The 16,105-nt window shown below is 37.6% G+C and overlaps 1 protein-coding gene across 1 annotated transcript in view; it reads left to right on the forward strand.

The window, feature by feature from the left end:
• The first annotated feature begins 2,381 nt into the window (after positions 1-2,381).
• The window catches only part of LOC106876925 (uncharacterized), a 241,432-nt gene continuing 227,708 nt past the window's right edge, over positions 2,382-16,105 (forward strand). Inside the window, exons 1-3 of the mRNA XM_014925678.3 lie at positions 2,382-2,621; positions 5,940-5,985; positions 9,201-9,375. Of these exons, the coding sequence (XP_014781164.1) occupies positions 2,520-2,621; positions 5,940-5,985; positions 9,201-9,375 (323 nt within the window). The 5' untranslated portion in view covers positions 2,382-2,519. The remainder of the gene's footprint in view (positions 2,622-5,939; positions 5,986-9,200; positions 9,376-16,105) is intronic.

Raw genomic sequence — 16,105 nt, forward strand, 5'->3', positions numbered from 1 at the left:
CCTGGGACCTCGGAAAGGAAGCTTCGCTGTTTGAAGAGAATTGTGGAAAACGAACCCCGTTCGAAGGCTTCTGACATTGCAAAACTGCTAGAAGTTAGTACAAGAAAGTGTGTTACATATCTGCATAAGCTTGGGTATTATGGACGAGTAGCTAGGAGAAAACCTCTTCTTCAACCAATTAATATGAAAAGAAAGAAATGGGCTAAGAAGATGTCAGAAAAATCCAGTTCATTTTGGGATAGAGTGATTTTCTCAGATGAATTCAGATTTGCATTATTTTCAGACAGTGGACGTATTTGGGTCTGGACTGGCTTCCCAATCAAGAATTTGATTTGAAACGATTCCAACCAATTGTGAAACATGGCGGTATCTCTGTAATGGTATGGAGTGCTGTCACCAGCAATGGTCGTACTGAGCTGATCGAATGTGTTGGAACCATAAACTCTGAAAAATACATCGAAATACTTAAGCAAAGACTACTTCCGATTTATTCACACGATAACAACGAAAAACGAGTTTTTATTCATGGAAGATGGGGCTCCATGTCACACAGCGAAAAGAAATCAACAATGGCTGACTGAAAATGGGATGAAAAAGCTTCCTTGGCCGAGCCAATCTCTTGACATGAACCCAATTGAAAATCTCTGGAGCATACTAGATAGAGCTATACAAAAAACTCGACAGAAACCTAAATCTAAAGATGAATTATTTCGATTGTTGCGTGAAAAGTGGGCAGAAATTCCACAAAAGACAATCACAAAGTTCATCAGTTCAATGCCAAAAAGAGTTTCTGAATTAAAAACTGTAAAGGGAATGTCAACTAAATACTAAAGTATGTAGTCCTACCTATCGATTACATTTCAATTGTTCGGTTTGCGTATTAAATAAAAGATTTTGAAATTAAAGGTGTCTGTTTACTTCCTATATGTGTATGTGTGTGTGTGTATATATATATATATATATATATATATATATATATATATATATATAATAAAGGTTATGAAGTGTATTGGAGTCAACCAAACCCTAAAGATACAGGTAATACCGAATAAGTGCTGTATACCGGCTAGTTTTGCCCCGTCGTTGTAGCAACATGAGTGGGGAATATAACATAGGTCGTGTATTAGCGTGTGTATGTATAAAGAAAGAAAAGGATAAAGAGACCAATGGCAAAGTTAGAATTATATTTTATGGATAAAGTCTTACAGCTGTTTCAGGGAAAATCCAATGTATCCCTTCATCGGAGACGGTAATAGTAGAAGAATGGATTATTACATCTATAATTGCTACTACAATTATCTCCGGAAAATACCCACAAGGATTCTTTACATGGATGTTTACTGTTGGAATGGAGCTACACTCCAAGTACTGTTTCTTCTTTGTTCTTTTTTCTGCGCATCGTTCTCACTTCTTACTACAAATCTCCTCTTATAGATGTAATAATCCATATTCATTTAAGAAAAATATAAAAAGCTATCTTAATGACATACAATTATATATGAAACTTTGTAAAGTTTACTTGGCTTCTTAAATTAACGCCGAAACTTGTAAGTATATTACTGTTAAAGATATTCTGTTTGTTGTCATTGTTTTATACGGAAAAAGTCGATATTTTTTGCGGTATATGATCACGAAATGAAAGTGAAAAATTACTGTAAGCAGATTCATGAACTCCGTATTTTGAAACAAAATTATAATCGCCGTCGTTGAAAACAGAAATCCGAAGAAATTTTTGGTAAAATAGTGGTGTGTGGTATTACTTTCAGTATGTGATCATAAAACGAAAGAATACCAAAATGTCATATTCGTATACGGTGGTTACAGATAAGACAACTTAGATGAAATAAAATATCATTTATGAGCTATAACAGAAAAGTTATGCCGATTGAATATGTACTACAAATTTAGCTTCTATTTGGCTTCATCGATGGCTTTCTGAAGAACAATTTTGTTTCTATGCGGAAGACTTACAAGTTTCGGTGTTAATTTAAGAAGCAAAGTAAACTTTACAAAGTTTCATATATAATTGTATGTTATTAAGATAGCTTTTTACTTTTTCATTTTATATGAACTCATCCTGACTAAATATGTTTTTAGTACGTAAGTTGTTACATAACATAATTCTAGTGGTTAGAATTATAAATTTCCTTTTCAAAGTAAATCTTTAACGCTAAATACAAAAAGAAACAACTTTAGCATAATGTCGAAAGTGAAATAAATTTAGTTATTAGTCTGTTCTGTGTATTTTCGTTGTTATCTACTCGTTAACAATAGCCATCTGTCGCTCTTAAGATGCACGAACAAAGCAACTGATTATCGTCTTTCTATCTTGATAATCAATAAACTACAACCTTTTAATCAATGAGTTGGCAATCCGGTTGGCGGCAACAGCTTGTCCAAATATGACTGAATGTGGTGTGTGCATGCCAATTCGTCTCTCATCTAAAAGATACGTGTAAAAGATTACTATTTTCAGACTTGACTTCTTTCTTGTTTCTCGAAGCTTTTACACCTCTATAATGTTGTCTTTCAAATTTTTACCACTTTTGTTTTATTCCTGTTGTTTCATTATATTGGCCAACACAACTGTGATTGAAGTTAACTCGTATAATTTCAACCAGGTAAACTATTTTATTTTTTGCTTTTTCTGTCGGTGTCTTAATTACGCAACGACTTGCTTAATCACAAATGATTTTTAAGACGAGTTTCTTTAATTTAAGTCAGTCTTTTCAAACGACATGTTTTTTGACTCCAATTAGTAAGTCCTAAATTAGTTTAGTTTTATTTTTAGCAACTTTCAGAAAAAGAACATTCTAACATTATTTGCTATGCTATTTTCTTCCCTTTTTCGTTTTCTCTTTCTTTCAGTTTTTCTTCTTTCGTCACCCTGGATTTAATTTTTGTCAAGCCATGAAAAACGTGTTGCTACTTAGTTGCGCATGCAAAAAAAGTTAATTGGATTCTAAAAGATGCTATTTAACGAATGGAAATTACCAAAATCTTTAATATCTTGATATTTTCCTTTCGAATTGAAAGTTTCTGTAAAACCAGTTTGATTTTCTTAATAGACAAATGATTTTGCTCAAAACATTAGTCTCTTTTTTTCTTTCGTGGCACGGTCAGTGAGGAGTGGGGGAAAGCCTCCATACCGTTACGCGACTTACTAGAAATAAAAGCCAACCTTCCATCGAACCACACTCTGTGAACTGAAAGTGTACACCGAATAACGTGATTGTGAATTAGAAGAATGGAGACGTGGCAGAATTTCGAAATAGTTATCACTATCTCATGAGGAAGTGGGTAAAAAACCCAACCCAATTCCTTGTCCCTTTCCTTCCCCATGAAGTAGGGTAACGATAGCTGTTCCGAAATTCCACCAAAGGCATGATCGTCACAGTTGGTCAGTTTTGATAAGTATACCTGCACGCGGGCATAATGATATAGACCAAATGATTTATTGCGAAAAGTCCGAGCGATTGCTTATGCAAGACGTTTTGTTATGAAATAAAAATGACTGCTCCATGTAATTTATTACTAATATATGAAAGCAAAAATTTTTAATTTTCAGTTAATAATGTGAGGATCGCCAATAATATCATACAATCCCAAAATAATATGAATGCGTTATTTTCATGGCATCTGTTTCAGAACCATTCTTGGAGATAAGTTGGAAATAGAGCCACTTTAGTTTTAATGCATGGGTACATCGAACAGTTGCCCAGGGTCCTCACCGGTCTAGGGTCCAATTCTGATTTATATATGCTGTGGTTTACTGTCAGTAAAAAAAATACTTCAGGGCTTCGTGCATTGATTTTTTTCTCTGGGGAGGAGGAGTTTATGCTGCTAAGACAGCTCTGAATAGAACATCTAATGTTCTTCCACTCATGGTGTGATGTTTATCTCTCACTTTGCTCTACGTGGCTTCTATTTATTTGTGTGGATTGGTGCATCGTTGGAATTCACAAAGTGCAGGCTTGAATTCTGAATAAATACCACTTACAACTCTTTTATTTATGGAGTTGCTGAATAGCATGAAATATTCCATTTTCACTTTGTGATCGATATACTGAAAGTTTTCCTTTATCATTTATATGCAGGGTCCAGGTATCCTGTTCATTATGGTCCGAAATAAACAATTTTTCAAGACAAGAAATAAGCTGTTCGATTCATTTTGGTTTTTGCTCAAGCAAATATGTTCAACATTGTTCAACACACACATGATTGATTTCTTTCAGTTTCTGTTTACCTGATCCACCCACAAAGCTTTGATCTACTTGAGGCTATGGTAGAAGACACTTGCCCAAGGTGCCATGCAGCGAGACTGAACCTGGAACCATGTGGTTGGGAAACAAGCTTCTTTCCACACAGCCATGCCTGCACCTTTTGTTTTGGAATATTTCTATTTCAGACTGTGATGTATGGGATCTCATACATCACAGGCTGAAATAGATTTGTTTGACTAAAACCCTTCAAGGCGGTGCCCCAGCATGACCACAGTCAAATGACTGAAGTAAAAGAAAAGAATAAAAGAAAGGCATATCACTGAGTAAATCTGTTATCTGGTAGAATTTAGAAATATTTCATGTCAAATCATGTGACTGATCATACCATCTTGCAACCCTCTGGGCTCATCCTCCCCCTCCTGCTCCCATCCTTTATGTTTTTCTCTTCTGGGAGTAACCTCACCTGCTCTCTTAGTTGCATTAAAAAATTTTGTTCAAGTTGCTCAGAATATATTTGTCACTCCCATATTTTATAAGCCTGTGCAATTGCTTATTTTGAGCAGTACACAGCACTAACTCTGTGTGTGAGTGAGTGTGTGTGTGTGTGTGTGTGTGTATTTACTGTATGGGTAATTTTCAGTAATTACACAGAATTCAATTCGCAGAAGAGTTAGATGTAATCTTTATGCAATACAGTGTAGGTTAAACGAATACATATTGTTGAAGCATTGTTTTACACTGTGAATTCAAGGAGACACAAACACGTACACACACCCATACATACACATATAAATGTATACATATCATCATCATCATTGTTTAAACTTTGCTTTTCATGCTGGCATGGGTTGGACGGTTTGACTGGGGACTGGCAAGCCAGGAGGTTGCACCGGGCTCCAATCTGATCTGGCAAGGTTTCTACAGCTGGTTGCCCGTCCTAATGCTAACCACTCTGAGAGTGTAGTGGGTGCTTTTTACATGCTACCAAGGTGGCACTGGCATCGGCCATGCTTGAATGGTGCTCTTTACATGCCACTGGCACGGGAGCCAGTCAGGCAGCACTGGCATCGACCACTGGCACGGGAGCCAGTCAGGTGGCACTGACATCGGCCATGCTTGAATTGTGCTTTTTCTGTGTCACTGGCACGGGTGCCGGTCAGGTGCACTGGCATTGACCATGCTCGAATGGTACTTTTTACATGCCACCAGCATGGGTGCCAGTCAGGCAGCACTGCCATCGACCATGCTCGAATTGTGCTTTTACTGTGTCACTGGCACAGGTGCCAGTCAGGTGGCACTGGCATCAGCCATGACTATGATTTCACTTGACTCAACATGTCGTCTCAAGCACAGCATATTGCCTGATGAGTGAAGGGTACTTTTAAATGGGCCACATATACATACACATACATACGTTGGGCTTCTTTCAATTTCCGTCAACTAAATCCCGTCACAAGGCTTTGGTTGACTTGAAGCTATAGCAGAAGACACTCAAACAAGGTGCTACACAATAAAACTGAACCCAAAACCACATGCTTAGGAAGTGAACTTCTTAACCACAGCAATACCTGCACCTTAAATACATACAGACATACACACACACACACAGACACACACACAAGTGCACACACACACACACACACATATGTAATTTATTATTTTTACTTGGTTCAGATGTTAATTGTGATTCAATCTTCTCTCATACTTGTCTTTCAGACTGTTTCAAAGATGTATTTTTCCATACTGTTTGTTGCAACAAAAGGTAAGTTGAGAAAAACCTCATTAATTCATTTTCTTAATTAACCAATTATACACAAAATTTGTTGAAATATTTATTGGAGCTTGATGCAGGCTGCAGCTCACTGGATCCTGTTAGGCCATCCATCTCACATCAGCATGGAAAATGGACATTAAATGATGATGCTGATGATGATGATGAGGATGATGATGTTGCCAATAAAAGATGGCTGAATGATTATGTTAAGTTGTTATTCAGCCCTGTTTTACTCTTGATTAAACAGACATATGATCAAAGACGTCCCAGCAATGGTCACATCAACTTTTCCAGACACCTGACTTTCCTATATTAATTTAAGAATTGAACGGCAACGCTGAACTCCAAACTATCAACTCAACAATATTTATTCATGGTGGAAAATATACATCTTTAATCTTGTTTGTTGAGACGTCTTCTGTGTGTGAGAACATAGTTGTTGGGACGTTGGTATATTGATGTGAGCTGTCTAGCGTGAGTTCGAAAGATGGAGAGACAGCTAGACACGTCCTTGCTCAATCGCTGGCCAGCAAGAAAAGAGAGCGATCAAAGCGGGAAAGCTTGGTTGTTGAATTCCACGCATGCGTGAGACTACGCATGTGCACGGCGTTACTACAACTACATTATCCTGTGTCCATCTTTAAAATTGTAGGGTATGGTATGAGAAAGTTTTGGCTGCTATTTCTAGTAGAAAAAGCAGCTACATACGGGTTTCTTTGGTGGTTTATGATTATCGAGGTATTGCGGTTATTGATGTAGTGGGGTTTTGAAGTCTTGGTGTTTTGATGTAGCAAGGGTCAATTTTCAAAAGAGAACATTTCACAAATTCAACAGTCAATCAGTCAATCGATATTTTATATTCATTGTTGTATAGTCTTAGGTCAAACTTGATTATGAAAGTCTTATTATCAAAGATATTCCAGCTGTGACCATAGTGTATCTAGGGCTACATTATCTAATGTGTCTTTTGCTTCTTAAAACAGTGTGGTGTGTGATTTGAAGGAGATATTGGTTCTTATTTCTAACAGGGCAGACAAGCAGTTACATTGATTTTTTCCCCTCAACTTGACTAATTGTAACATGTTAGCTCATTACCCTGTATAAATTCATTGTTATAAGGGCGACAAAGTTTTGACTGATCTCACGGCAATGAATCAAATCTGGGGTGTCTAATACAACTCCAAAACAGCATGACTGTGTTTTCATGGCATCTGTATCAGAAAAATTCTTGTAGACAAGTTGGAAACAGAGTACCTGAGGTTCCACACATGACGCTGTGATATTTATTATCTGCTCTATGTGGCTTCTGTAGTGATTCTTTGTGATGTATTCTTGCTTCACTGAGATCCACAAAGTGCCTTGAATACTGTATAAAGATGTCTTTCCAGGGCTCAGGTATCCTATTCTTTATTGTCTGAAATAAAAAGAAATTATCAAGACAAGAAATAAATAGTATGATTCATTCACTTGTATGCCACTTAACCATGTGACAGTTCTTATTTCAGTGCTTATTACCTATTGGAATTGATCCCTTGAATTATAACCTAGGCCCCTTAAAAACTCAAGTCATAATACTTTCTGAGAGAGTTTCATCATCATCATCATCTTTTAATGTCCACTTTTCCATGGCTTGTGTGTATCAGAGAAAATTTGTTGAGGCAGATTTTCTATAGCTGGATACCCTTCTTATCACCAATCCTCACCTGTTTTCAAGCCAGGTAATATTTCCCTTGGTTCTTTGAATATAAACACTACAATAGCTGATTATGATTTCATAGAAGGTTGCAAATGGATGACACTGCTTGTATGACTGGTGATGTTTGTTGACAGCTATCATATGATGTCAAGAGAAAGAGAGACAACACACAGATTCTCCCCCCACAATCCATACACACATACACATACACACATGTATATAACACACATACAATCCATGCACACATGCACGTACACATATAAAACATGCTTCTTTCAGTTTTCATCCACCAAATCCATTCCCATAGCTTTGGTCACCCCAAGGCTATAGTAGAAAATTCTTGTTCATGGTGCTGTGGAATGGGATGGAATCCGAAACCACATGATTGGAAAGCAAACTTAACCACATAGCTATGTCTGCACATTTTTAAAAGAAACCTTTTTTAAATTCCATAATTGTAAAGGTGAAGAGGCCAGATGAGTAAGATATTGAACTTCCAGCTCAGAAGTTGTGATTTCAAATCTGATGCGCATGTACCTCTGGAGAGGACACATCAGTTTCCTTAGCTGTTTAGCACGGATACCTTATCTTATGGACAAAGAACAATAAATTTGGCATAACTGTGTGGTAAAAAACTTGCTTCCCAACCACATGGTTTCGGTTTCAGTCCCACTGTGTAGCACTTTGGGAAAGCTACTATAGCCTTGGGCCAACCAAAAGCTTGTGAGTGGATTTGGTAGGTGAAAAAAGCCTATCGTGTATATATATATCAATGTGTATGTGTTTGTCCCTCCATCACCACTTGACAACTAGTGTTGGATGTGTTTATGTTCCTGTAACTTAGTAGTTCAGCAAAAGAGACCGATAGAATAAGTACTAGGCTTAAGATATAAGCCCTTGGGTTGATTTGTTTGACTTAAAAAAAAAACATAAAGCCCTTCAAGGCAGGATTTGGTTGACAGAAACTGAAAGAAGCTTGTTAAATCTATGTCTGTCCATTAGTATATGAGTATGTATTTGTGTCTCCTTGTTCTGATATTAAGTGATGGTTGTAAGTAAGTGTCACCATCATACTGCCACTGTTATTCATATCTAGTCTTCCATATAAACATATTCAGCCAAGGGGAAACATTACCTTATTTGAAAACAAGTGAGATTTGGTGACAGGAAGGGTGTCTGACCATAGAAAATCTGCCTCGATGAATTCCATCTGCACCATGCAAGCATGTAAAAATAGAATGACAATATGGTGTTTCTTTTAAAAAGGCACAGGCATGCTTGTGTGGTTAAGATATTTGCTTCTCAACCATGTGGTTTCAGGTTCAATCCTATTGGGCAGCACTTTGGGCAAGTGTTTTCTACTTATGGGGCTGAACTAATGATGGGCTTCTTTCAGTTTCCCTCAACTAAATTCCAAAATGCAACACCAATTTTGTTACTTAGATTAATTCCATTCTTCTTATAACTGTTGGTCATTTGATTTTTTGTTTCTTTTTTTTATCTGTAGACTGCGTGCAGTGCGACATTGAATATCCTAAATTTCTGGCAGCATCCCAATCTTTCCACTCTGATCCACAGATCTATTTTGGCTATGTTACTGATTCTGAACTTATCAAAAGTTTCGGGGTCACTGAGTATCCATCAATTGTCTACTATGAACCAGGCAATGAATCACCAACTATGTAAGTCTTTGTTGTTCCTTTTTTTTAAAAAATTTCATGCTTGTTTTTTGTTCCAGATATTTCCTCTTTTCCGCTTATATAAATCACTTACATCATCCATCAACCATCAACATCATCACCATTGGCACTATCATAGTCACCACTGCCACTGTCATCATCACCACCACCACCACCACCATGACAACAACCATCACACCACCACCATCACCATCACTGTCATCACATCATCATCATCTTCACTACCACTCTACCACAAACACCATCTCTACCACCACCAACATGGTGTTTGTTGTGTTTGCTTGTATGAGTTGGACAAATTGGCAGTTCAGCATATCACCATTCCTCTCTTGACCCTGTGTCATTTTGCTTGTGTGACCCAATATCCTGAGACCCAGCATTATCATTTCTTCCTATGTCTTCCATAATTGTTTTATCTTCTAAAAGTGGATGACACTTTTCAATCTGCAAATATTGTGTCCATCAGCTTTGCATGTATCTTACAAGAAAGTTGCCTCACCTACACACAACAGCCAATGTCTTTAACCCTTTAGCATTCAGATTATTCTGACAACTGCAATGCTTATTCATTCACATTGTTTTCATTTAATCATGCATTATCTCAAAGCTTCAAGATTATGATGATGTCATCATTATCAGCTAATGTCCATTTTCCACGCTGGCAAGGGTTGGACGGTTTGATTGGAGCTGGTAAGGTCAGAGGTTGTACCATGCTCCATTGTCTGTTCAGGCATGGTTTCTATAGCTGGATGCTCTTCCTAATGCTAGCCACACTACAGAGTACTGGGTGCTTTTTATGTGGCACTAGCATCAGTTCTTCTAATATGGCACCAGCACGAATGCTCTTTATGTGGCACCAGCACCAGTGCTTTTTATGTGGCACAATTCTGCTGTGGAGGTTAGGTCTTCTTGATGTGATTTGATATTTTTAGAATAACATTGCAAGGTTGGTGTGGGAGGCCAGATGTGGCCAGTCTGGACATAAAACAGATACAATATTTGTACTGGATATGGTCAGTTTAAATGCTAAATAGTTAATGCTTAGTGACTCTCTTAAATCACCAATGCTTTGCCTTTGAACATTCATCAAATCTTAATCAATCCATTTTCATCCAGCCTCTTGCAGATCTTCGGAATTTAATGCTCATATCTCATAGCCAGGCAGCATCCTGTTTCTTGGATGCGCTTCATACAATCTTCACTTTGCATGTGTGTGTATGTTTGTGGAGAGAGAGAGAGAGAGAGAGAGATTTTGTTGTCAACAGTTTTAATGCCTGTTTTTTTTTTTATTGTTGTTGTTCTGATTCAGTAGAAATCTAATTGATACCTGATGCCATTTCAGAGATTTTTCTGGAAGCAGGGAACTGACATGATCGATTGCTGAAATTAAACTTTACTATTATAGCTATCAAGCAGAAATCTGATCTCTGGAGTGTGCTGTATTTACTGGCTTGGAATATTCTTCTGATTAGTTTTGCTTTTCTTGATTGATTGATTAGTGAATGGAAGTGGGAGAAGAGTGAAAAATAAAGTTGCTAGCGAGTTAAAAGTATTCTCTGCCTAAAAAAGTTTGTTCTTTTAATAGAATTTTATATTGGAATTTAGTGTCATGACTACCACTGCCTCTTCCCACACATCACTAGCAATGAGCCAATGAAGGAACTTGACCTAGTAGAAACAGCAGTCAAATCACCCTCAAATTGCACCCTTTCATCTTAAAAAAAAAAGAAAAGGGGTGAGTATATTGGATAATGAAACCAAAAATAAATCTTCTCTCATGCATAACTTGCAATGAGTCAATGAAAGAGCTTCTATGAAGTGCCTTGGTATGGTAAGCAACCAAATCCTGCTGCCATGCACATGGCCTTCCAGCAGCAACCCTCTACAACCAGGGTTTGACCATAGTCTCCAGCAGCTTCACATAGCCATTTGAACTGAGCCTAAGGCTAAGGTCCTGTTCAAAGATGTGGGGATGAATTCTGGTATGCAGTCAATCAGTCAGAATGTCTGCTCTTTCCCTTTCTGCTGGTCATGGCTTTGTTGTCTCCATTGCAACTGTTCATATCATGTTTTATAGCCCTTAGAGTGTTCACAGAGCATTGAGCAGTAGCCATGATATCAGCATTTTGACACCCAGTACCAATCATTATGATATAGGTAACTCTTTCCCAACATTCCAGTGGTTTCCAGCCCTTCATGTCAGCTACGTTTTTCCCAACTACAACTTTAGGCTCGCCACTGCTGTTGACTGTTCACCAATACATCAAGTTGTTCTTGAAGAAAGGAGAAATAAAAGATCAACAAATTTAGCCCCCCAAAACCTTGCACATCCATGTTGAGTTGTCCATCAGAGTATATCATTGAGTTCTTATTCAGCTCTCTCCCCAGCAATGTCCTACAAAACGTGTTTTTCTCCCTAGTGATGTTAGTGATTGTAAGAAGACTGACTTACAGTTGTTGTTTGGTCAGAATGGCCTGTAATGCAGGTATAAGCACTATCAAACCATATCTCCCTGTGTTTACTGAGTACCCCAACAGTAGATTAATACAACTGCACTGATTCCACTGGAATGAAAGATCAGCAGGTAGTGATGATTTCCAGATAACAACCAAATTAACTTAAGCCACATCACCATCATCATTTAACGTCTGTTTTCCATGATGGCATGGGTTGGATAGCTTGACAGGAACTGATAAAGCTAGTGGCCTCACCATGTTCCACAGACTTTTTTGGCTTGGTTTCTACAGCTGGATACCCTTCCTAACACCAACCACTCCATAGAGTGTACTGGTTGCTTTTTAAGTGGCACCAGTACTAGTACTTTTTACATGGCACCAACACCTACATCAGTGCTTTTTATGCAACACCTTGGTTTCAGAATATCAATTCTCTTATAGAAAAGAAAGAGCACATTACTATTGATCAATGTATTCCTAGATATGCAAAATGGTCATGACTAAGATAAAAGATATATAGGTGCAGGCTTGGCTGTGTGGTTAAGAAGCTCATTTTAGAACCATGTAGTTAAGGGTTTGGTCCTCCTGCATGGATGTTGTTGGTGAACCAATACTTTTGAATTGAAAATGGTAGACAGAAACTGAAGAAGCCTGTTGATCAATGCATGTATGTTTATATGTGTATATGTGTATGCATGTGTTTGTGTGAGTGAGTTAGTATTTCTCCTTGCCATTACATGTTTGCAGACTGTGAATGAATAAAACAACAGCTCTGCAATCAATACAGGCATGTTTGGGCTTCTTGACATGTTGCACACTCTTTGTAAACAGAAAAGGCTCATAATGACATCCGGGATGTTCAGGGTTTGATCGGAAACAGGTAAGGGTTGACAACAGGAAGAGCATCCAGGTATAGAAAATCTGCCTCAATGAGTTCTAACTAATGCAAGCATGGAAAAGCTGACGTTAAAATGATGATAATATTAATGATGAGGATGTTCTGCTGAGGTTGACTTTGCTTTTCGTCATTTTGGGATTGATAAAATAAGTACCAGTTGAACACTGGGGTCAATGTAATTGACTTACTCCCTCCGTCAAAATTGCTGGCCTTGTGCCAAAATTTGAATCCAATATTAATGATGTGGAGGATGATGATGATGATATTACGAGTGGGTTTGGTTCAAATTATTATTCTTCACAGGCATATAAAGCTTAGCCTGTATCTAAAATTGAATCAGTAAGTTTAATAGTGTATTTACTTCATACTACAAAAAAAAAATTAGATTTTAATCAAGATAAATATTCCATTATTACCAACTCTCAGTTGCTGTTTCATCACAGTTAAGTCATCAGTTATCTGTTAGCCAGAAGCCATCTCATACAACATTCTCTGTATTTTACACAATTTCAAAAATTTCTGTTAGTCTTATTAAAGTTATCTCTCGTATTTGGTGTTTTTAGATTGTAAACACTCTGAGAAGGAAGTTTTGTTTTCTAATTGTATAGATAATCTCAGTTAATCAATATTCTCCACTCACTATAGTTCATATGTGAGACCCCACTATATTGGTGTTAAGAAGAACACTCCCCTAAGGTATCTTCTCTCTGCCAAAAGAGAATGATTTGATTTATATAATAACATTTTTGTTGTTTCATATTAGTGTTCATCATCATCATTATCATCATCATTTAACGTCTATTTTCCATGCTGGCATGGGTTGGATGGTTTGACAGGAACTGGCTAGGCCAGGGGCCACACCTGTTTCCATAGTCTCTTTTGGCTTGGTTTCTACGGCTGGATGCCTTTCCTAATGCCAACCACTCTACAGAGTGTGCTGGGTGCTTTTTATGTGACACCATCACCAGTACTTTTTATGTGGCATCATTACCAGTACTTTTTATGTAGCACCAGCACTTTTTACATGGCACTGTGGTTTTTAGATCTCAGTTCTGTTGTGGGTAGGTCTTTTTCAGTACAGCTATGCACGACTTATCTCTGTCTTCTGTCATCTTTGTAAATCTCAGCATTTTGAGATCGGGCTTCAATACTTCGTCACATGTCTTGCTGAGTCTCCCTTTTCCACAACTTCCCTCCACTTTAACTGATCAACTCTTCTTTATCCAACTGTTCTCATCCATCTGCATCACATAATCAAACTAATGCAGTCTCCTCTCTTGCACATTACATATAATTCCTCTTATGCACAACCTCTCTCTCAATACACCAGTGCTCTGGTGCACATGCTCACTGACATCACACATCCAGTTGAGCATACTAGTTTTGTTCCTCTCGAGCCTTCACATGTCCTCTGCATTCAGAGCTCACACCTCACTACCGTCTATCATTGAAGTTTGTACACATGCATCATTCAATCTTTCCTTTATTTGGATTGTGCATCATACAATCTTTCCTTCACTTTGTTGCCAACAAAAGTTGCCATTTGTGGGAGCAGTTTGGCTGAATGGTTAACAAGTTCGCTTTGCAACCACAAGGGCTTTGGTTCAATTCCACTGCAAATGTCATTATAGTCCCAGGTTGACCCATAACTTGTGAATGAAACTGGAGAGACAGAAACTGTATAGAAGTTCTTGAGTGGATTATACCTGTAATTCAAAAGGTATAGATATGACACACATGTATCATGCTGATTCTGTTTCCAAATTGTTAACTTTTTATCATTCAAATTACTCTATCAAATATAACACTTATTTGTTTAGATTGTTTTAATTTAATCATGTAAAAAGCACTGGTGCTGGTGCCATGTAGAAAGCACCTGGTGCACTGTAAACTGGTTGGCATTAGGAAGGGCATCTAGCCATAGAAACCAAGTCAAAGGAGACTGGAATTCTAGTGCAGCTCCTGGCCTTACCAGTTTCTTTCAAGCTGTCCAACCCATGTCAGCATGGAAAACAGAAGTTAAATGTTGATAATGATGATGATGGTGATGCATTGTCTCATAACTTCAAGATTTCAATGACATTGACATTGTAGAATAGGTGTGAGAGGCTGGATCTGGCTAGTTGTGTGCATATGGTTGGTTTGAATGCTAAAAGTTAAGGGTGTGTATGTAGAATGGTCAAACACTTATATGTTAATTCAAGAGCAGGTAATTCAGTTAAGCAAACAACTGAATCTTCATCATTGGAAAATTGAGACTTGACACCTCCATACTAACCATCTTTATATAACAAGTCTGTGATTGCAAACTGTGGTTGCAATTTTGAATTTATTAATACCACCAGCAAAGTATAAATATTAATCTTGTAAATATTGTGGAACTATTTTTATTGATTTTTTTTTTCTGACATAATAACTACCTTTCACATTAAGTATATTTATGGTGTAATTTCCTCTTTCCATTTCTTTGAATTCAATATCATTGCCATCATCAACATCATTTAATGTCTGCTTTCCATGCTGGCATGGGTTGGCGTGTTTGACAGGAGCTGGCAAGTCAGAGGACTGTACCAAGCTCTACTGTCTGTTTTGGCATGGTTTTTATGGCTGTATGCCCTTCCTAATGTCAACCACTTTACAGCATGGACTGGATGCTTTTTATGTGGCATGAGCAGCAGTGAGGTCATCAAATAATTTATAAGTCAAGACTATTTTATTTTACCATCACAGTTGAAATTTATGTTAATTTTCTTTTGTTGAACTTTCACTTGTAAAATTTGGAAGGAAGTACTATGTTTGTTATATTGTAGATGGTTGAGTGGACAGGATACCAAACAGTCATTTAAGAAGACTGAAATTCATATCCTATAACCAACCCCGACTAACTTAGTTCTCAAATGACTATGTTTTGTCTAGATCAGTGCTTTTCAACCATTTTTTTTAACCTACAGACCCCCTTTTTTTACTTGGATTGACACCCCCTAGTCATCCAATGTTTTAAAAAAATTTCATTGTTGCTGGCAGCTGTAGTGATGGTGGCTTTATCTAGTATCTGAGAATTTGCTGAATGCTTCCTTTATGGTGATGGCATTGATGACTATGTAGAGCAGTTCTTGGTTTCTAGGACTACATTATACAGGTCAAGTCAGATATGGAGGCATGCACCATTGCAGCATGTAACTGAATCCATCATTTGTTGGTATCTGTTCAAGTTGTTCTGGGAAAACCTCTGAGCAGTAATGTCCCAGACAGTTTCCATGAAATACTTCCTCATCCACTGTGACCATGAGGCATGTGGCCGACTAACATGAGTGGTCACCACAGCTGGTTTCTCAGAGAAGAGAACTCAGAATGTAG

This window comes from Octopus bimaculoides, chromosome 4 (assembly GCF_046866305.1).
Source record: "Octopus bimaculoides isolate indiv1 chromosome 4, ASM4686630v1, whole genome shotgun sequence".
In the NCBI taxonomy this organism is placed as follows: domain Eukaryota; kingdom Metazoa; phylum Mollusca; class Cephalopoda; order Octopoda; family Octopodidae; genus Octopus; species Octopus bimaculoides.